The sequence below is a fragment of the Ambystoma mexicanum genome, chromosome 7q, assembly GCF_040938575.1.
Source record: "Ambystoma mexicanum isolate Mex_15411 chromosome 7q, UKY_AmexF1_1, whole genome shotgun sequence".
Classification (NCBI taxonomy): Eukaryota; Metazoa; Chordata; class Amphibia; order Caudata; family Ambystomatidae; genus Ambystoma; species Ambystoma mexicanum.
This window is the reverse complement of record NC_090941.1, coordinates 661,671,949-661,695,086: the sequence shown is the minus strand read 5'-3', so window position 1 is coordinate 661,695,086 and position 23,138 is coordinate 661,671,949. Positions and strand designations below refer to the sequence as shown.

Sequence of the window (23,138 nt, the reverse complement as noted above, 5' to 3'; positions counted from 1 at the left end):
TTATCTGGATCTTGTTTTGCTTCTAATGATGTCCGCAGTGAGATTATTTGGGTCGCATTTAGTCGTAGTCTATTGCGGCCTGGTCCCACTTCAAGAGCAGTTTTAACTGCATCGCTTGTTCTCCCACATTGTTGTGGTTTCACATACAGCTTAACTAGGCTGTGATCACTAGATTTCATTTCGATGATTTTTAGCCATTTTACTTCACTTCTTAGCTTTCCATTTACAAACATATAGTCAATTGTTGAGCTTGACTCATTTCTTCGCCATGTTGGTTGGGCGGGGATATCTCCTGTTGACTGTCCGTTTAGCATCTGTAGATTCCATGCGTTCATTTCTAGCATCCAGAGTGCTGCCGCATGTCCATCTTTGTTTTTTTTCTCATCGTGCTCATTATGGTTTTTATCTTGGAAAAAATGTATGTTGAGATCGCCACATATTAAAATGTATACATCTTTTTCATGTCTTTTAATTTCGCAGATGATTTCCGAAATTGCTTCAATGAAATTTTCCACTTGTATGGCAGCATGTTGCCAGTAGATGGTTACCATTATTAGCACGTTCTCCTCTGTGCCATGTCTCACCGGGAATTTGATTTTGCATACTTGTACATACGATGATACATTAGTTGATGATAAAATATGTATGCCACTTTTGATTTTTGCAAGGATCGCCATCCCTGACATGGGGCGTCCTTTATTCCCTTTGATCGCTGGGTTAAACGCAATTTCAAATCCTTCTGCAATGGGTGGTTCCATTAACCAGGTCTCTTGCAGGCAAAGTAAATCTACGCCCCGCAGTTCCTTGGGTATGTTTCCAAATAGATGCGTATGCCCTCGCGTGTTCCATGAGGCTACGCATGTATTGCCAGGATCCTTGGGATTTAGACATTAGCTGTTTTTAGTAATGTTGATCGTTTTAGCGACCCAGGTCCAGTCAAGATCTTCGTTTTGTAAACTGGTATTCTTCTGTATTTCAGTGTTTATGTTCACATCTGTTACTATATTGCAGTCGATGATCTGATTTTGTGTTTCATCACTGTTTGTACTCGTGACGGAGACAAATTTGCTCTCTAAGCTACTATTTTCACCTTGGTGTCGAGGCTCATAGTTAGATCTTGTTTAATATTTTGGAGGAGATTCTAAGTCTCTCGATCGCTCTTTCTCTTTTTGGTTCCAGATTTCATTTATGTCAAATCCCAATGAGTTCAAGATCGTACCCACATTTAATAATGAGTCACGAATGATTTTTGAGGCTATGTGTAATATCACACAGTCGTTAATTTTTTCTTTTCCAAATTCTACCACTTGGATGTCTTCAGAGACCACAGTTCTTAATTGTGGTATGTGGTGTAATAGGTTCATCACATTTTTCCTGTTTAGTAAGAGTCCATCTCTTTCTCTTACTATTCGCTCAAGTCGCAAAAGATATCTCCCTTTTGTTTTGTTATTTCTCACTTGACGATATTGACGGTCAGAGTCGTTGTAGATATCAGAGTTCTTATTTGAGTGATTATGCCTAATCTCTGACAATGATTGCGGATGGTCACATGATCTCTTTGATTGCGAGAATAGATCTTTAGACAGCTTCTGAGAGTGGCATTCAGATTTGTTCATGTACAGAGCTCCACATCTTTCTTCAATCTTTGGTAGAGCTTTGGTTGAGCCAACATCCATTAAAGCCATTTTTGCCTCAAGTGCTCCAAATTCTTGCTCATATTTCCACAAATTCGTATTTCGAGTAGTGGACTTCATGTCAGATTGATCTCGTTTCATTGAGGTCAATAGTAATATTCTTTTAGCTTCAAGTGTGATGAATTTTTTAGATGAGTCTACTGCTAAGAGTGAAGAATCACCATCATGTTTCGATGGATCTATAGTTACACCTCTTTGCGGATTTACAAGTTTCACACTCGGGATACAGCTTAAGTTGGAGTTAGTTCCATTTCCAGAAACAATTGGTGGCATATTTGGCATAGTCTCTTTTGCAGATGTTATAACTTCATCTAATGGAGCAGTGAGGTCGATGTTAATTAGGCCATCAGTAGGTGCACGTTCTTCATTCAGTACTAAATCAGGGATCTCGGTCAGGCTGCCTTTGTCTGTTTCACATTCATCGACGTCGAGAAGTTTAATAGATCTTCGGTAGAGCTCTCAACGGCCATTGGCTCATCATTTGATGCCTCGATGTTATCTCTTTGGTTGACATTTGCAGAAGCTATTTGAGTGGCAATATTGGCCTTTACCAAAGGACCCGCTGCATGCTTAGATGAAGTTGTGAAGCTAAAGCTTTTGATGTTCCTTAGAAACGAACGCACACTTGCTCTAGTTCGCATTTTCCTTTTCTTCATGGTTTTCATTTGTTTCTCATCTTTTGATCCCACTATTTTAAGATTTTTTTCTGGCTCCATTCTCTTTGGGTCAAAAATTGCGAACACTTCTTTTGAAGTCGCTTTTGCTTTCTTTGACATAACATCCTCTACCTCGTTCTCTTTACAGTTTTCCAGGTTATGATTATCTTTAGACTTGGTAGCCAGATTGGCTTCCAATTGATCAGCATCTAGGGCAGCTTCACTCTCCGCACTTTTATTCTGATTAGTCACTGAACCTCCATTTCCAGGTGGCAGCGGTTTTGGAACAGCCGTACTTTTAGGATACATCACTTGTGATCGAGGTAAATTCAACTTTTCTTTCTTTCCAGTACTTGCAAGAGCGCCATTTATTACACCAGGTTTCTCACTCGGTTGGACGGCCTTGTTACTAGTTGGATCATTTAATCGTTTCAGTTTTTGTTTGCATTTAGTTGGTCTGTCGTTCATACGATCTTCTCCATTGCTTATTTCTTGTTGGTTCGTCTTTACAGCTTTTCCCGTCTTCGGGACTGCGGATTCCATATTAGGATCAGTTGAATTAGTGATCAATGTTATTTTCACACTGTCGTCCAGTTGCTCTCTGTTCTCATTTAGTTCCATCTCGGTGGATGTGGGATTCAACTTCTGTTGTTTTAACAGGGCGATCGCTTCTCTTGCTACTTCTGCAAATAGTCGTTTGTCGAGAGCACTGTTTTTGGTGTGTTCCAGTATGATTTTCACATTTGTTTCAGCTCTTAAGTGGTCATCTTGCCGTGCTTGTTTTGTAGTTTTCAGATCTTGCTCTACGTTGATCATTTTTGTGTTCATCATAGCTAAAAGTGTTGTTTGATCTCTTGAGGTCTCATTCAGTTGTTCATATAGTTTCATATACGGCACCATGGATATGGTATGTGCGGACATTATAAGTGCATTCAGATCTCTGGAGATTTCTTTCGATAGGCGTCCTGCCATATTTTCTGTTTGGAAGTTTGATTTATTGTTGTGTATCATCCTTAGTTTGGTTGTTTTTGACATTTCTTTCTGACGCTTCTTTTTCTTTGTGGAGAAATTTTGTATAAGGGGATCAGCAGAAAGCGGCACAAAGTATGACTCAAGTCCAGGACAATCCAGACCCGCTGCTTCTTGCATCTCGGCATGTCTTTTTTGCGATGTGAACAGCTGGTCTCTATGGTTATCACCTAAGGAATCAAGTCTTTTCCTTTTAGGCATGGGTTTAAGCCACAGGGTCTGTTTTTCATGGGATTCTTGGATTTCAGATCGTAAGTTCACAATATTCTTCGTATTTTCCACTCGGAGCTCCATTTGGGGCTCGACTTCTTGTTCTTTTTGTAATTCAGTGGAGTTTGCTTCCGCTTTGTTTTGAGCAGTATACTTACTTCCCATTCTAGTATTTAATTGAATTAGATCTTTTAGTACTTTGTCCAGAGCAGCGATCGAACTGCGTCGATTCGGGCTTCTAGTGATACAAGCTAGTTGGTCAGATAGACAAGCTGGGTTAGACCACATCACATTGTTTTGCAAGCCAGTTGTGCCGGCTGCTAACAGTTCACTTCTGGGATTAAGTAAATTGTCATTTATGCACCTTTCACTTTGCGTTTGGACACGGTGGGTTGATGTAATAGAGTCTTTACAGCCTAATTCAGTGTCCTCATCAGGATCCTCGTCAAACGATCGATTAGGGCTCTCTTCACTTTCACTCTCTCTCACTCTCCCCAGATCTGACTTTACAGTCACTTAAAGAGTGAACCCTTGACTGGAAAGTCGTGATAGATAGAGTCTCATAAGCTCCAGTTTTATTAAGGGCAGTGATGGTCTGATGAGTTTGTGTGTCACTAAGAATTTCTTTGTTTCCTACATTATCGTCAGTGGCAAGGTCAATAACAACCTCTGAGAATACTTCAGGCATAACAGGGCTCTTGTTTACTCTCACGTCATTTGTCTCGTGGGTTATATCAGTTATGTCACTCGCTGTATGTATTGTTGAGAGAGCCTGAGATGTAGAGGTGGTGAAGGGAGTAGGGGGGGCTATAGCCATAGCAAGTAAGGGAGAGCTACTGGCTCGACAATCAAAAAAAGTTTCAGAGTTAGTTGAAGGAATAGAAGCACAGGTCCTTTTGCGGGACCTGCTACAGCTTACCGGCGGTACCACTCTCAGTTCCATTGGCGTGCTTCCACAGGCAGCGGCAGCCAAGCAGCGGCGTTGCTGTCTCGTAAGCGGATGCACTCCTCCATCGTCTCCCGGTAGTACTGCGGCCGCTTCGGTCAGGAAGAGACCCGAGGACCCTGGCTCATTCATTCGTCTTTCAGAAAATGCACAATCGATGTTCGGTTTTGAGAGGACGGTAGTTTTGGAGATTCGGAGGGTGAGTGCAGTATGTGCAGTGTGCCTTGCACCTCAGGCAACACTCAACTTCACTCAATAGCACAAGTGTTGGCAGGATACCATATGGGGATCAAAGAGGTGATTCCTCTGCAGTCTCCCCCAGGCTCCGCCAGCGCCGAACAGCCGCACAACCGCCGGTGGACTTCACTCCTAACGGGCTTAACGCTGCAAGGGTGCGCTCGCCCTGTTTTCGATGGCAGGCAGTGTCACGTGAGCAGTCACGTGAGCGTCACGATGCGCCTCCCCCTCCAGGAAGTGGGTGTCGGTGTCGGTGAGGCGCGAGTTAAGGAAACTCCCAGCGCTATTCCCCCACAGCCAGCACAGGTACAAATGTTCGTTAGCCTTTCACATCAGGTTCACTGCAAGGAGAAAGTCAGCACCGCTCGGCTGCACTCGCCCTGATTTCAATGGCAGGCAGTGTCACGTGAACAGTCACGTGAGCGTCACGATGCTCCTCCCCCTCCAGGAAGTGGGTGTCGGTGTCGGTGAGGCGCGAGTTAAGGAAACTCCCAGCGCTATTCTCCCACAGCCAGCACAGGTACAAATGTTCGTTTGCCTTTCACATCAGGTTCACTTTCACTGCCTCCATTTGAAAATTGACTGGTCTCATTTTAGAAGGCATATTCAAACGAGAGGTTTAAAAATACATAGTTAAGAAACAGACTCAGTGTTGTGTTTTCCTCACAGAGTCTAATAAAGTGATCTGTAGCTTCTATGTAGTGTCAGGACATTGCAGTGACTTCAATGCCGCTGCTAAAAGGTTTTGTTGCTGGTATACAATGTGCAACTACAAAATATGCTCTCAATGTTTAACTGGTGTAGTCTCCAATGTTACCTCAGTGTGCCTCAACTTCACAATGGTTTCCTCGCTTGCATACAGTGTGTCAAAGCGAAATACATTTACCTATTTTTGAATGGTGCAATGTCTGCTGTTATCTCAGTGTATCTTATGCTCCATAAAGGTTTGTATTTGTATTTGTTTATTATTTATGTTGCGCACCGAACCATGAGGTAACTGGACGATAGAACAGACTTGTGAGTTACATACACGGACATCAATGGCATTACAGTTGAAGTTAGCCAGACCTGTGGTTACAGCTGTTCTGGAGGCATGAGGCATTTATAACATAACATAGGCAGTAGTGCAATCACATGAGCATAGAGGGTGGGAGCTGGACGTTATTGGAGGGGCTTGTTGTTCAGCCACTCCCTAATTCCCGATTTGAAAGCCAGGAAAGAGGGCTCTTGTCTGAAGGCAATGAGTATGGAGTTCCAGCGTTTTGCTGCTTCAACTGGGATGCTTGCTCCTCCGGCGGTTTTCAGGTTGAACCTAGGTACTGTAAGGCAGTGAGGTAGGACAGATCTGGTGGTGTGGGCTGAATGATGCTTGCAAATTGTGTCAGAGAGATATTTGGGTGCTGTGTTTGCAAGGCACTTGTGTGTGATTACTAGGGTGCGGAGAGTCATTCTGTCACGAACTGAAAAGCAGTTGGCATTGCGCCTGAGAGTAGAAATGTGGCTGGATCTGATTAAACTAAGTGCTGCTCTTAATGAGTTATTTTGCAGGACCTGGATCCTGTTTAGGTTAGTTTTCGAGGAGCCTAGAAAGAGTGTGTTACAATATTCTATTTTTGACAGTGCTAGTGCTCTGTCTAGCGTTAGGCAGCTGTTGGTGGACAGGTAGGCTTTGCAGCTGTAGATTAGCTTATTGGTATAGACTATGCAGGATGCTACCGAGCTGACCTGTTTCTGAGGGACAGAGTAGAATCAAGATAGACCCCCAGTGTTTTAATTTCCTTTGAGACCTTGATTGGGTTGCCGTCCATTTGAGCTTAGATGGCCAAGAGTTTGGTTGCTGGTGTCCTGTGCCCCTCAACCATTAGGATCCTGAGCAGCAGTGTCCAGCAGCTGATTGTGATAAATGGTACTTAAGGGTTGTATTCTGTTGACGTGATGGCATTGCTGGGCCTTGACTCAATGTTGGTCTTAGTGTGTCACAAACCTTATATCCATGTTCAGACCACTGTATTTTAGGTTGAGCCCCTTCAGGTACTTGAGCTCCCATGTCTTTCTGTGACTGGTAGGTGAGAGGGCACCCTTTAAAAACATCACTGACAGATCCTGCAATGAGCGCCCATCATGTATGAAGTGTCAACCCACTGGTGTTTCTGTTTTGTGGTTTGACATTGTGTAACTGTGTAGGTTCAACCTTTCACACAGCTCCTTGCAGGTCTCACATAAATAACTCCCTTACATGCATTTTTTTGCATTGGATGAGATACACAACATTGGAGCATCTGCAGTTGTATGTCGTCATCGTATGCCAAACAAGAGTTCTTACTACAACAATCCCTGAAACCATCATCATACCTGTGTTATATAGAGGACATCTTCTTTATTTGGCAAATACACTCTTAACCAATTCTATGGCTACCTAATTAGCGTTCTCTAATGCATCAAGTTAAACATGTAATACTCCCAGAAGAGCACACTTTTCCTGGATACAACCATCTCAGTTTGAAGGAACAGCATTTAGAACAAACTGTATACAAGAAACCCACTGACAGGAACACCTACAGATGGCAAGTTTACACCCAAAGAACAAAAAACGGTCTGTTATCTACAGCCACGCCATCCAATACCAACGCATATGCTCAAACCGGAAGCCAAGGGACAACCAACTTTCCACACTCTGCACAGCCTTCTTGCAGAAGGGTTGCGCAGCCAGACAAATTGACAGACAGAGAATTCGACCATGCATTGAAAATACCCATAGACAACATGCTACAATACAAAGACAGCGGAGACACAGAACACATTTCTTTGGTTGCCCCCCACCATCCAGCAATAACCCGACTGCAGAGGATTGTTAAGAATCTACAACCAATATTCAGCAGGTGTGACGAGCTGAGAGACATTGTTAAATAAGCTCCTCTCATTTTATACAAACAACCAAGACACCAAGCACAGCCTCTGACCAGAAGTACATTTCCACTAGCTCAAGAGCAAAGAAGACCTAGAATGTGCCCCGGCAACATCAGGAGATGCAAAACGTGCCAATACATCTGCACTGTATCTGCCATAACAACCGCCCCGGCAACATCAGGAGATGCAAAACGTGCCAATACATCTGCACTGTATCTGCCATAACAACCCCACAAAACTGAACAATACAAGTAGGAGGGACATACAACTGTGGCCCACTGGTTGTAATGAGTCTGGCAGAACAACATACCTGCACCGCCAGATGGTGCTTAACGTAGCATTCCACCTACGCACTGCTTGCAGGGGCAGCAGGGGCAGTCCCATACCCACCCTTTAACCATGCATCCGAGATTTCAAAGGAATTCCCTCTGCTCGAACAGAAATGCATGACTGATCAAAGAGTATTTCTTTGCTATCTCTCTGATGCCTGTAAAGGATGAACATGAAGGGGATACCACCATTCGTAAGATAGAGGTGGCAGTAGAAAAGCTACCGACACCCACCAAAACCCTCTGCCTTTCACTGACTTGCAACGTGGGTTATTGAAGACAGAATGAATGCAGTTGAAGGCAGGGCAGCGAAACTGCAAGCAAAGTCAGTGGTATCTCCACATCCGAATCAGGTGGGGCTGATGGAGAGCTGGGCTGCCTGTTATAGATGGTGTGTGTAAGACAGAGTGATTTGATTTCACAGTGTAATGAAAAGGTCTAAAACATGACAGCAAAAGGGCAGCTTGTGAATGTGTTGGGCTGTGTATCCATGTGAAGAGGTGAAGACACATTTAGGGGAAGGGGCTGCTAGAGTCAGGGCATATGGATTGGTATTTAGGCGGTGGCAAAACTACCTTTCACCCTGCCAACTACTGCCCACTAGCCCTGGAAAACAGGCATGTTCAGTCAGTGCTGCTTCACCACAGGACCACCATTATCACGGGGCATAGAGCACAAACCACTAACAAGAAGGCTTGTCCAAACCCGTTTCAAATATATTATGCTGGTGCTATGTCATATCACTGACAGTCATTTTTTACTACTGTTGTTTCTTCAAATACATTTTGCAGAATAATGTCATCGAAATTATTTTTGTGGGGGTTCACCAAGACCCCCTCCCCCGCCTATTTTTAACTGTTCCTGACCCCCCTAACCCCTTAAAAGCCCTTTCCCATGCCCAGCCCAAAATTATGATGATTTCTTTCTGCAACGTGTATTCGTTAAAAAACTGAAGTAAAAACGACTGTCGATGAAACGAATTTGTACCGTTATGCTCACAGGTGTAAGGAAGTGAGTTGATGAATATTTTTCCAAATGCAGGCATCGACTGATCAAAGGAGAACATTTTCTAGGTGAATAGGGTAAAATCTGACTCTCCTTATCTCAGCTTCCAGCATAATGAACCCATATGGTCCAAATTAAACTACTTCACAGTTGTTCTAAACTCCTCAATTCATACAGGCTTCAGATATGTTTGCAAAATTACTCAAAGAAGCTGAAGGGGATCCACTGATCCAAATATGATGAGAAATGTAGAGAAATTCATTTGTATTAATTTTAAGAATAGGAAAGCCAATTCTGATTAGAAAGGACTTACAATCACACATTCACAAATGGCAGAGACATTACCAGGAAGACGGGATGAGCCAGTTTATGAGGATGTGAAAAATTGGTACATATATCAGGGACAAAACAAAAAGAAACCAATATGCGTATAAGAAAACAGGTGATTTACAAAGGTGACATTAACCTAAGAGGCCAAGTGCTTCAAACTAAAGAGGAGTACTATTATAAAAATAATATTCACATTTGACATTATTTGAATTTTAAATATTCAAAATTACATTATTAAGAGGCCCTATGAGGAGTGGTGTGGTCAGGTTTGGAGGATGGGGGAGAGGGCAGTGGGAACTCTCTTTTTAACAAGTACGTTTGGCTAACTTTGATGGTGCTGGGCAGTGTGTTCCAGTGGAGCGTGGCGAGTAGGGAGAAAGCGCGGAAGTGAAAGGAAGAACAGGGATTGTGTAGGACAGTGAGGTTAAGTGTAGAGGAGGATCAGAGGGAACGAAAGGGTGAGTAAACTGAGATGCAATAAAACAGGTACTGAGGAGCAAGCCCATTAATGACCTTGTAGACTAGGAGAAGGAACTTGAAAAGAGAGCGGTTGTGCATGGAGAGCCAACGAGCATCTTGTCAGTAGATAGAAGTGGGGAAGGATCTGGGTAGGTTGTAGCAAATATGGGTGGCAAAGTTGAGGACTTTTTCTAAAGGGAGGAAAGAGAAGCAAAGAAGGCCAAGGGATAGGCTTGGTCAGTTGTCAAGTTTGCTGAGTATGAGGGTGGAGATTAGAGTTTTTGTAGAGTAGTTAGTAAGAAAAGGACACGTTTTCCAAATGTTGAGGAGGTTAATACGAGCACCAAAGGCAGTGGTAGTGATAAATTGTTGCAGCCAGAGGTTGCTATCAAAGAGGACCCCAAGAATCTGAGCTTTGGACAAGGGAGCAGGACAGACATAGGAGAGAGGAGGGTAGGAATGGTATTGGGAGCCAGGAGAAAGATTACTTTAATTTTCTAAGAATTCTGCATGCAACAGAGGGACATCCAGTGTCAAATTGCAGTGAGGCAGTTCGTAATCTGTTCTGAGATAGCTGATGAAGGAGGTAAAGGAGAAAAATATTTGCATGTCATTAGCAAAAAAGTGACAGTGAAAGTCAAAGGACGTGATAAGTCTTCCTAGAGGAGAGGCCCAAGCACTGATCCTTGGGGGATGTTATCACAGCGATGGACGGGATCCGAGGTTTGTGAGTTCCAAGAGATTCTAAAGGATAGACCTTCCAGGTAGGAGGTGATCCAGACAAGATCAGATTTGTGTAATCCAAGGTCCTTGAGAGTGAGTAGGAGAGCGAAGTGGTCAACCTTGTCGAAAGCAGTAAAGATGTCCAAAAAGGATGAGTATAGAAGAGAGTTTGGAGTGGTGAACATTAGAGAGAAAGTTGGAGATATGAATGAGTGCTGTCTCAGTGGAGTGTTACCTACAAAAGCCTGATTGAAATGGATCTACAAGGCTATTGTCCGCAAGGTACTTAGTGATCGAATTGAAGACCATCCATTCAAGGACCAACCTTTTAATAATGAGGAGGGAGAGAAACTAGTTGATACGTTGCTGGGTCAGCAGAGGGGTTATTCAATAGGGGTAAGGTAGTTGCAGATTTCAAGAAGGGATGGAAGATTCCACTGGAGAGAGAGATGTTAAAGAGCTCTGAGATATGTGGCCAAGTGATTGAGGCTAAATCTTTGATCATTTGGGGAAAGAAATAGTCAATAGGAGCGCAAAGTGGGTTGACGCTGTGAAGGATGGGTGCTAATTCAATAGGAGAATTAGGATAGAAGTAGTTGAGAGTAGAAGAGTTAGGGCAGAAGTGACGGACAGAAGGAAGGCTGCAGAGAAAGAAGGAGGGGGCTGTGAGAGTGTCACACATTTTTGAGATTTAGAAGATACGCAGTGAGCAAAGATATTATCAGAAAGGGGGGAATCAAAGGATATTGGCTTGGGACATGTGAGCAAGGTTTGGAGGATAGATTAAAGGTTGCAGGGTTATTGCAAAGGGGGATATTAGGTTTGTGAAGTAGGAGGAATTGACCGAGTCCAGTTCAGAGGTGAGGGCAGTAAGATAGTTTTTGAAGGCTAGGAGGGCTAGGGTCGGTAATTTGAACCAGTGTTGTAGGTCATGCTGTCAGTTTGGTATGAGGGTCTACATTTCAGAGGTGACACGAGGCTGAAAGCAGGGACGCGAAGGCGTGCATATGCGAGCAGGATCATGCTGGTCAAATGAAGTAAAAAGTGCGTAGTGAACCTAAGAAAAGCATGGTATATAGAGAGGCATGAATGGGGCAGAGAGGTTGTCACATCATTACGGCAAGGGGCAAGAGAGTACTACCTGAATTTTCTCTTAGTTATTGAAGGGGGCAGATGAGGAGTAGAAGGTGGAGGGACCGAGATGTTAAAGTGAACAATGAAGTGATCTGAAGGAGAGATGCCATTGGAGAATTCAGAGGTGGAGAGTGAATTAGAGAGAAAAACAAGGTCAAGAGAGATCCACCAGAGTGAACTTGCTGGTTGTGGAAGGAGTAGAGTTGGTGGTCAGGTGGGGGGGGAGTTCATTTCAAGGCAGGTGTCTGCAGAGGATTTGGGGTGGTTAATGTCCTCCATTATGACAATGGGGATGTCGGCAGGAAGTGACTGAAGGAGAAAGTCTAGATCATGGAAGGAGTTGAGAGGTCCACGGGGTCGACAGAGAGCCAGAACAGTGAGCGGTATAATTATGGTATAATAAATAAGCCAAAGAACTATGCAAACGACAGAGAAATTTTAAAGAAAGGAAACAGAGAAATGAAATAGCAGTAAACATATAGTAATCGAGAGAAGAATCTTAGAAGAAATGGTGGCATGAATATGCTCAAAGACAAGGGGCCTCATTACGATTTTGGCAGTAGCCATGCCGCTATTAGCCAAAATCGGGTCCGGGTTCCCAGAATGGGGAATTACTGGGCCATTCCGAGTTTGGAAGGCCCGGTAATTCCTCCCTCCAGGAACCGGGGCCCAGACCTTCCCCATTCCCATTCAGCCCACATAGGGCTGAATGGGAATGGGGGAGGGAGCAAACAATGGGCCGATTACGAGCGGCCCGTTGTTTGCTCCCTCTTCCCCTCGGGGGACCCAGTAAGCACGCCTGGTTTGACCAGGCGTTACTTACCGGGTCCCGCGAGGGGAGCTTGTAATTTGGCGGAAAGGGTTTAACGGGTCCGCCTCCTTTAGCGGGTCCCGTTAACCCGTTCCGCCTCACTTGTAATGAGGCCCAATCTCTTCAAAAGCATTATCCATCATGACAGACTTTTAAACCTTTTGCGAGGGCGAGACTGAGCCTAGAAAAAAAGGTGGGCTATCCAAAAAGAAACTGGACTATAAGGGGGTGAGGAGGTGGTTATCTACATCCAGGTAATGAGTGTCAAATTGCATGTGCATGACTCAAACTTCAATTGTGTTACAGAGATATAAAGTGCAGTATTCGCCCAGTAACATTTCTTGGTACTAAACCAAACACAGTTATCATTAGACAGTGACTAGAACAATGCAGCGAATCAGCAGGTTTTTGCTCCGAGGGTACTTTGTTTCAAGTGTAAGCACCTTGCTATGACAACAAATGTTCTCGATCATGCTACCTTTCTATTTTTAGGACAGCCAGCAGGATACCATTGGAGGATTCAATGGATGAAGTGGATGCTCTGGGGTACGGATCTTGAATTGGTTTGTGGGAAAGGGAAGGGGATAGCCATAAATGGCACACAGAACCTTGTACTTGATCCTCTGAGCAAATGGCAACCAGTGCTGACAGAGGAGTGCACTGTATGAGGAAGAGTAATGCGGCAACTACAGACGGGTTTGATATCTGGCTAGAGCATTTGTGGGAAGGCTGATAATTTCAAGTCATTCTCAGGTTTCAGAAGAATGCAATTCTCAAATGAGGCATCAGCTCTGATCATCGCAGAAGCCAAGGGTTTGAAAGAAAGATATCTGTCCCGCACGACGGCAGCGTCTTAACCTCTGCTGCTGGACTAGGTACTGCAGTAAATATTAGGGCCAGAACTCTGTGGATGCGAGATGTGGTTTAGAACCAAACTTGATGACTTTTGTGTTAATAGCATAAGAGTGAACAATCTGCATGAGAGATTGGATGAACATTTTGTTGATAGTAATGGTGAATGTGTGGCCCCTTGTGGGACATCCCAGTTTAAATGGCGAGGGTGATGATGGTACAGGGGTGCTATCGACTTTGTTTAAACAGATAGAAACCACTAACCCCAGGCAAGGGCATAATCTGAAATCATGGAGAAAGCAACATAGTACTTACAAATGTGGCATAGGGAGGTTTTGCCGCAGTAGATTTCGTTGAATTTGATATGATATTTGTTGTTTATAACACGCTTAATACCCAGAGGTTTCTAAGCACGGACCCATGGATTGAACCTGTGGTGCTCCGTGTCGTCTTGCTTCAAAGGCAAGCATGTTGCCCCTGAGCTATCCTCCGAGAATTTTATTTCATAGAATTTATTTTAACGACTTTTGCTGCAAATATATGTGGGTGGTGGGTTTAGGTGAATAAATAATGTAGTGGGGTTATGGCAGGGTTATGGGGGGGTCTCCCCTGCATATATTTGCAGACAATTCTACCACAAAAAAAGAAATTGATCAAATATTTTCGAGTAAATCACATAGAACCACAAATGTGACCAATTCACAAGTGAGAGAACCAAACGAGGACTAAATACATAATATCCTGCACTTGATGGTGGAAAAATGTGCTCAGTAATAGCCCCACAAAAGAATGCCAGAATGGATCAGATTCAGGCTGGCAAAGCACCATTTTATCATAAGTGCGGTTTAGTAAGTTTCCCAAGCTCCATCTGGCTGAATAAATGAGTAAAGAATAAAGCATTTGAAATGAGGATTGCCCTTGGCTTGTCACCGGCAGAGTCAACAAATGCGTTACAACATCGCCAATGAATAGTTAAGGCACCTTTTAAATGTACAGTGACAATTCTTCACAAGGTCGCCTCACCCAACAGTGTTTTGGGAAAGAGTGGAAATGAGACTGAGATGGATCTGTTCCACCTGCTGTGCTTCCAGGTTCATCTCCGAGGGTTGACCACCTCGCATGCAAGGGATCCAGTGCCTTTTGCAAGGGGTCCGCAAGGGGTCCGCAACCAGCGGCTCTCCAGATGTTTTAGACAACTATTCCCATGATCCCTCACCATTGATTATGCTGGGCAGGACTGATGAGAGTTGTTGACAAAAACATGCTGTGGACATGCTGTGGATCCAGTGTCTATAGACACCCAGGAAAACAAGTACCCTATTTTGGGCTCATTTTAAGTGAGTCAGATATCCCCCGTCCACACCCTCTCTGTGGGATTTTGATGGGTCACTAGCGGGGTGGGAAAAAAAGCACAAGAATTCGGGGTGGCCCTTGGTTCCTGTGTCTTCTTTCCAACCCGATCACTAACCAAACTGTAATTCTGGTCACCATTACAATGAACCCCATGGATTCAGCCTACTTTTTACGTCTGTAAAAAGCAGCCTGAATCCAGGGTGATTCGAGCCTCTCCCCCTGCGTCAAATTAAATATGTGTGGAAAAACTGGCGGTGTTCCTGCACGTAAGAGAAAAACACAAAGCGGGAATTCTGCACTCTGTGACTCCTCTCTGTCTACGAAATTCATCCAAAATGGTGTAGGTGGTAACAAGGGTGGACTGGGGACTAAAAGAGGTCCTGGAAATAATTACTGAGGACCAAAAGAGGCCCTGGAAATAATTTTCAAAGTGGCCCCACATGACACATTTTCAGCAAGCCCAATGCTTTTCCTATGAGAAAATGTGGAAATACCACACAAAAGAGGCCCAGGGTGCAGAGGCCCACTGGGAAATCTCCAGAGCTCCCTATAGGCCAGTCCACCCCGGGGTGGTAAGAAAACAGATATAAAGCTAGCATGCGCTAGCAAGTAGCTGCCTCACTTAAACTGAGGCCCTGTGTGTGTCTGCTGTTTAATACACACTGTTTTCGTTAGAACAAATAATTTGGTGTGCACAGTACTATATATTGTTTCTGTGGTTTGCTCTAAACGCTGTCTGTATTTTTTTTCCATGTTGTATTCTAGCTAAATCGTCGCTGGGTATCAACATGAATTGTTGACTGAGCAACAGAACTTTACTAGGGCTGCACAATATGTGGAATTGGGATGAGAGGTATTGAATCCTGTGGTCTGACAGTGAAAGCAGTTTAGAGAGTTGATGTAATGCATTATGGTAGGTGTAACATGATACATAGGGCAGGATAGGATATGTTATGGATGGAATGTATGCAGCATACAATAGGGTCCTGCATGATTTAGTATGTCTGGCACCGTATTGTGTTTTTTCGCAATGTACAGTAGCATATAATGGTCCTCATTCCGGGTTTGGAGCTAACCATGGAGTAATTAGCTCCATGGTTGCCTCCGAAACCGTCCCAAATCTGGCATGGTGAATGGAGTAATTACCGGTCCATTCCAGTGTTGGAGGTACCGGTAATCCCCCATTCACCTTTTGCCCTCCCCCATTCCCATTTCTGCCCCATAGGGCTCAATGGGAATGGGGAAGGAGGTAATTACGGCACCGTAAATTACGGTACCGTAATTACCTCCGAGGTACCTTTGCGGGTCCCGTACTTAACTCCTGCTAAAAGCAGGAGGTAAGGAAGGACCCGCAAAGGGAACTCGGAATACGGAGGTAAGGGATTACCGGCATCGGCACCCTTACCGGTGCCGGTAATCCCTTACCTCCAACCTCGTAATGACCCCCAATATGTTTTGGTATGGCATGGTATAGTAGACTATGTTGGGACGTGTTGGGAATGTGGTAGGGTAGAGTATCTTATTTCTGGGATGGAATGGACAAAAATGAGGATAGCATATGCTTTGGTATGGCATGGTATGCTACTGTAACATATGGCAGTGTAAAATAGCGTAGGGTATGCTTTGATATGTGTCAGTTTAAACAGAGTATAGCTTGCTACGATATGCCATTTTATAGTATGATATTGTATGAATAGGCATGATAGGGTAAGGTACAGAATGGCATGAATAGTATGGTACAGTATGGCCTGTTATGTAGTTTGGTGTGGCAATGATATGGTATGGTAGGACAGGGCGGATTATTTTTGTACATACCAAACAGTCATGGATTATTTTTGTACATGCCTGTTTACTGCATAACTATGTAAGCCTTGCATTGTCTTTCTGTCGCGCCCTATTACCTCTGGGTCTGGTGCGCGTAATAAGTGAATAAACAAACAAACAAACAAACAGGGTTTGATGACTGGGTTCTTAACATACTCACTGCCACCCTTCAAAGTCTCAGTCATCAAGAAAATGAGGCAGCATGTTTTTTCAGCTAACATTGCTATGTAGTAAATGGTGTTCGAGGGGCCATATCACCGAAAATGTACACCAGTTCAAGTGCAGTTGTGTACAGTATTAGCACTAATTAGGGCCAAAATTAAAAGACACATGGAGTCGTTTTGATCTCAGGAGTAAATTGCATGGAGGCGACCACTTCTTGAAATCAAATTTATTATTTACTTTTCCACTATGTGCTTGAAAAAGTGTAAATGCCTCCCGCAATTAAAGATTGCATGAGGCATTTACAATGGATTTCTATGGAAACAACCTGTTTTTACAAGTGCAATAGTCAGGCGGATTCCATTGGTTTTTGGCCAGCATAAAAATGCCACGCTGGTGGAAAAACTGATGGAATTGGCAGATGGGTTGCAAAAGCAGGCAGACAATTTGTTCTGCCCTCCAGATCTGCCTGCCAAATGAAAATCTGGAGGATCACCAAAAAGTGGCAGTAAATGTGTCCCGCCACTAATATTGCCTTTTTTCAGAATTGCTGGACTTACAAATACCCTGATATTCTTTTAATGCATATTTTCACCAGTGCAAAGCTTATCCTAGTGATAATACAATTCTGTATCACCACTAGGGAAAACATTGTCCTGTTGTTTCAAAAATTGCATTGACTCACTAGTTAGGCGGTAGATATTACCCCTGCATTTAAGGGTCCGCCCAATCACAGGTCTGGCAGCATTTACCCCCTGCTCCAAGCTGGGTATAAATGCGCCGACTTAATGCCCATTTTCGGGGGCAATTAGCGCGTCGCTATTAGCGAGCCGAAAATTCCCCATTGGGTTCAATTAACCCAATGGGGAATGGGGAATTATGTTTACCGCCCAACCTGTGATCCGGCGGTAATACTGCCGACGGGTGGGCAGAATGCAAATACAGCTGGGATACCGCTCAACTTGTGATGAGGCCCAATGTGTTTTTGTACCAGTGCAATTCTTGACAAAGTGCTAATACTGTGGAAAAATGCACTTGCATCACTGCAAAGTTTCGGTAGTAGGGTCGAAGGCAGGTGGTGGCGTCAGGGCCTTTCAACTTTTTCAGCGGAAATGGGCCCTGGGCCTCAGGGAGGCCCCCAAGGCGCTGCCCCCTGGCTCTATTATGTAATTTTCTACATTAAACCACACTTGGACATGTGCATGGGGTAGGCTGTTTTTGTTGGTGCCATCACTAACTTGAGCCTTGTGGTATACAGTGGACTGCTACTTTTCACATCAGTGTCTTTCCACACAGGTCTTCTAGTACATTAGCATTTGCAGGCAACTCCATCAGTGCTGGTCATCAGACGAGCATTCAGATCCAGTGATTTGCGTTCTTATCACCTCTTTGTCATTCTAACAGGTTAGCTCCTCGTTATGTGCACTCCAGTGCTGGTTGTTAGCACCTCTTTACAGCATTTTCGATACTTTGGTGTGGAATCCCCATTGGGGTCATGATGATAGGTTGCTGTCTGCAACTAGGGTACAAAAGAACTGCAGTTGCTTTGCAGATTTTATTGTGCTCCTGTCTCACCTGCAATGTGGTGCGAGCTTTGCAGCTTGAACCAGGGGTGGACTGGCTTAAGGGGAACTCTGGAGATTTCCCAGCAGGCCTCTGCACCCAGGGCCTCTTTTGTGTGGTAGCCTATTTTTATTTCCAAATGTCCTCCTAGGAAAAGGTTGAACTTGCTGAAAATGTGCAATATGGGGCCACTTTGAACATTAATCCTAGGGCCCTGTTTGCTTGCCAGTCCATCCCTGGCTTGAACGCTCCAACAGCGTAGTGTTTCCAGGCCTCAATGCTGTTTACCAGTGTTAGGCTGAAGGAGCCCCCCACGTTCCCAGATAGCGACTGCCTTATTCAGGGTTTGCCCTGCAGGCAAAAACAAAGAAAACTTGCCCCACTGGATTTGTTGCTGCATCCAAGCCCGTTTGCTCTTTCCTGGTGTGTTTTCCCACTCCTGCTTTGTGACTCCTCCCCAGCACCCCAAAGTTTCCGTGCTCCCATCGGTTTTCATTATTGGCCACATTGCTTGTATCAGGGTCTGTTTGTTTAAAACACTAATGATAGGAGATAGTTCGGCAGGTTGAGCTACTGTAGCTGAGATCTGTGTTTCAACTACATGTGGCGGTGATGACAAGGGGGGCAAAGCCAACTGTGCCACGGCCCGGGAGGAGAAACAATAGAGGGGACGGAAACCCACAAAACAGGGCCACAAGCCCACGAAATTCAGGAGGGGAAACCCAGATGGAGGTGGGGAAGCCCCACGAAACGGGGTTGCAATCCTGCAAAAAGCCAGAAGGTGGTGGGGACAGCCCTCAGTGTCCTTGCAATCCCATGGGCATAAAAAGGACCTTGCATCTGGAGACCACTTTCAATCCTGTTCGCAAAGGAACCTCCCGGGAATTTTCAGCTGAGCAACGCTCCTTTACCATAAATTAGGGGGAAGGACCGACCAACGAAAGAGCATTATATGAAGATGGTAAAGAAGGGATGGGTCCGGCAAACAGGAAAGAAAGAAGACGCAAGGTGCCCCATAGAAATTGTAAAAGTGCAAGGCATGCTCAAAGGGCTGGGGGGGGGGATTATGCAGAGACAGCTTTGAAGAAACCATGTTTGGAGCTGCATTTTCCTTGGCATTCTTCAGGGCCCTCGCGGTCAGCGAACTGGTATCATGCAACAAGTAAGGGGGAGGAATAGGACTCTTGAAGAGGGAAGATGTAACAGTTTCAGGCAACCACCACAACTGCACCTCCAAAGGTCAAAAACTGATCAGATGGGGAAAGGGAGGAAAATAGTAGTGCACTGCATTAAGGACAGCCCATGCTGCCCGGTGTGCAGCCTCACGGCAAGGAGACCTTGCAGCGGGGCCCCTCTATTAATACACGCAGATGGCTCAGCAATGCGCATGTTTCAATTTAAAGGGGTGCTGGATTTGGTGCTGAAACTCATAGCGGTAACAGGAGGACTCTTCAGCACCCACTCCGTTAGTATCGGAGCAGCCACGTCGGCAGCTGGGACAAGAATGGCCCCAGGAAGCCATTATGAAAACTGGGGGTTGAAAATCAAACTGTTTTAAGAGGTACGTGAGGCTGGAAAAGATGTGACAAGACAGAGTTCAGAGTTCATTGTTATGTCCTCCCACTTCCTTTCCTCAATAAATAAGACGAAAAGAGACAGAAGAACCGTGTGGGTAGGGGGCTCCAGGTATGAGATGGGCACAGCTTGAATAGCTTGTAGAGAGGCTACTACAGAGGTACCCCAAACCCGAGGTCTTGCATGTACACCTGGGGGGCAATGACCTAACAAACTTTGGCAGAGGAATGCTGCTCAGAGAAATGATGGGAACCTGCAAAACTTGGAGGCCCGCCTGGGGGATGCAGAAATGATGTGGTCAGAGATTATACAAAGGAGGATATTGAGAAGGGCCGAGTCGCATCAGGCGATCGAAAAATCTCGAAGACAACTGAATGGAGCAATGGCAAAGTTTTGCAAGGCCATGGGGTTCACGGAGATCCACCGCCGACTGATCAACTTAAAGTCACCAGAATATTATGAAGGGGTGGGGTGCATATTTCAAAGAGCGGCATGGATTTTTTCTTTTGCAACATAAGCACAAAATTGATGCAGTTATGATATGTCACAACAGGGGGGAGCCACAGATGGGCGTAGACCCCTCAGTGCCGTGGAAATATAAAAGCGGCCAGTTGGACTCTAAAGACTATAAAGTGAGCTTGGTATGAATCCAGAGGGGTTTTCGCTCCTACCGGGCCCAGCCCACTTTTGAGGCCCAGTGGCAAGGGGGCTTGAGGAAAGGAAGAGAGCCCAGCTTCACCCGTCATGAACAGCACTCCTCCAGCCCAGGATCTCCTGCGAGGGCAGGCGGAGCGAGGACATTTTCGGTTGGGGGAGCTTTGGCCTAACAAAGAAAGTAGGAGTTAGTTGGAAATAAGGGGGAAGCAAGGAATTGGTGATTAAGTCGTCTGGTTGCTGTACAAGAATAACAATTTTGTGAAAGTGTTTTTGCAGTGGTGACAATCATGAAGTAGATTTGAATTAGTATGATTGCTGTGTAAAATTAATAACCTGCAGCACTTTAAGCCACAAAGAATAAACTGCCTCTGACATCCTGTATCGCTCTATAATAAAGGTGCAGGTATGGGACTCATACACAGTATGGGCTGTGGTCCAAGAAGTGGCCAAGTGCCTTAGTTATAACATGGCATTGCTCTCTTTTGAATTTTTTTCTGCACCCAACTCTGCCCCTTTCTTTTTTTCGGATGGGAGATTTGTTTTAGATAACCTGTTTCTATTTGACTGTGTATATACTGCCAGCTTGATATGTCATGTTAGTCTGCATATTACAAGACACATTTACCAAAGGAAGTACTAGCTCAGTGATGAGATACACTGGGCGTGCATGCAAAGAACAGCACGCAGGTGTACCTGACTGGCATGGTTGATCCCGGATCTTGGCAGAGTGCCCCAAGCAGCCCTTTGAATTGGGCCCCTGTTTATCTTTAGCCGCCCTGGTTGTAGGCGAATTGGGTCGAAGCCCAGTCCCATACAGGGAATAAAGGGGTAGAGACTGGTGCTAAAATGAGACTGGATTTCAGGGAGGCAGAGAGCGCCTTGCTCAACGATGTTTAGGCGCCGCCGGGAGCAGGGCTCAAATCGAAGATACACGCGGGGGACGGAGTCCACCCACTTTAACTAGATGGTGGACTCAGTCCCCCTAGATAAAATGAGAAACATTGTATATCCTCTTCGAATTTATGAATTAAAGACGACCTCAGAGATCAAGCCTCAGTCGTCAGGTTTGTATACCGGACACTTCACCACTGCACTATATAACCTGAGGAAAAGTATCAAACAACTAAAGGTGAAATGTCCCATTTCGGTACTACAAGTCTCAGGGAAACCATTTGTATTGGTTTTTGGTTTACAACATGCACACCTGTTAAAGTTCTCAAAAACACTATTAGAAGAACGTATCCTCTCTTGGTTTTATGTGTGTGTTGATTTCATGAAAGGCAAATTCTCGTCCTGTTAAATTTGGGTGGTTATGCAAAGCCAATTTAATGAAATGTGCATATTTCACCTTGATATGCTAATTTTCCGGCAACGTCACATCCCATTGCGTTTGTTGACGAGTCCCCCCACTTTCATTTTTAGGACTTGACCCCTGACTGAGAGAGAGAGCCCTACTAGACAAGTCTGACAGGTTACAAGAACTCTCTTACCAGCAGCGTTCCTGACACAGAAGCAGAACAACACTGGCTCATTTGGGCTTTGTTTTCGGGCACGTGTGCTTCTTTGAATTTTAGAAACCAATATAATTGTCCCGCTACTTCCCATGTATTCAACCTCACTTGATAAACATACATCTCAACAAGTGTATGTTTGTCCTTCATCAAGACGCTTTTTGCATGCTTATTATTAATAGCTGGGTCTTGCAGTGAACCACGGCCCGCAAACACCCTCACCCCGCACACCCAGTACCCCTCCCCCATGCACCTTTGGAATGATGACCCTGCACTGCTTCAAATCTGCCGTCTCCGTGCTGGGGCAACATTAAACCTATTAGCACTCTTACCTGAACTAACAAACATTCGTGCCGAAAACGAACAAGAACTCTAACCTGAACTAACAATCACTTTTAACTGAAATAAAAAGCGCTCTTACTTGGACCAACAAGCGCTCTTACCTGAGGTAGGCAGCGCGTCAATGAAATCAAAAACACTGTTTTCGAGCTGAAGAAAATTATCAAACGGTCTTTTGGACCAAACTGCCGCCGTGATGAGGGGACATTTCTCCACGACGTTGCCGAAGGTGTCCATGAATTCCTGGTAGGTCATGGCGTTGGCTGTTGCGATGTCCATGGCTGCACCTCTGTGAGGTAAATGCTATTCTACCTGCGCCGAGCTGCTTGCTGCGCGCGTGCAGCGGGAGGGCGAGCTCGCGCAGTCTTGTTTAAACTTGTTGCTGAACTTTGGAGCGCTGGCTCGCTTTGGTGGGGCACTGAATCAGCACCTTTTAAATCAACAAACGAAGGACACTTCGGAAGGAACGGATTAGGCTAGCGCTGAGCGTATAAAATCGCTCACACCACCTGGGGACCACGGAAAACGATAGAACTACTACATGTGTTAATGCCAAGCCATGTCTTGCATGGAGCTGCCATTTATTTTGCATACGGAATGCTTGCATATTATAGATAATAGGTGTGTGTAAATGTTTGAATGTGCAGTATGCAACACATTACTTTAAGGCACTGTTATGGAGAGATATGATGATTAGCAGGACAGGCTAAAGACTTGTCAGACCTTGTGGGGGCCAATTTTAACATGATGTTTAGTGACCCCCTTGCTTAAAGCTGAGAAAAACAGTCTGAGGCACCCCAGACTGTTAGGGGCTTAATGCAGCAAGAGATTT

At 44.8% G+C, this 23,138-nt stretch overlaps 1 protein-coding gene across 1 annotated transcript in view; it reads right to left on the bottom strand.

Annotated features, from left to right (window-relative positions):
• Positions 1 to 22,674, bottom strand: part of URAD (ureidoimidazoline (2-oxo-4-hydroxy-4-carboxy-5-) decarboxylase) — a 215,996-nt gene extending 193,322 nt beyond the window's left edge. The window contains exon 1 of the mRNA XM_069639008.1: positions 22,411 to 22,674. Coding sequence (XP_069495109.1) covers positions 22,411 to 22,585 — 175 coding nt within the window. The 5' untranslated portion in view covers positions 22,586 to 22,674. The remainder of the gene's footprint in view (positions 1 to 22,410) is intronic.
• Positions 22,675 to 23,138: the final 464 nt, after the last annotated feature.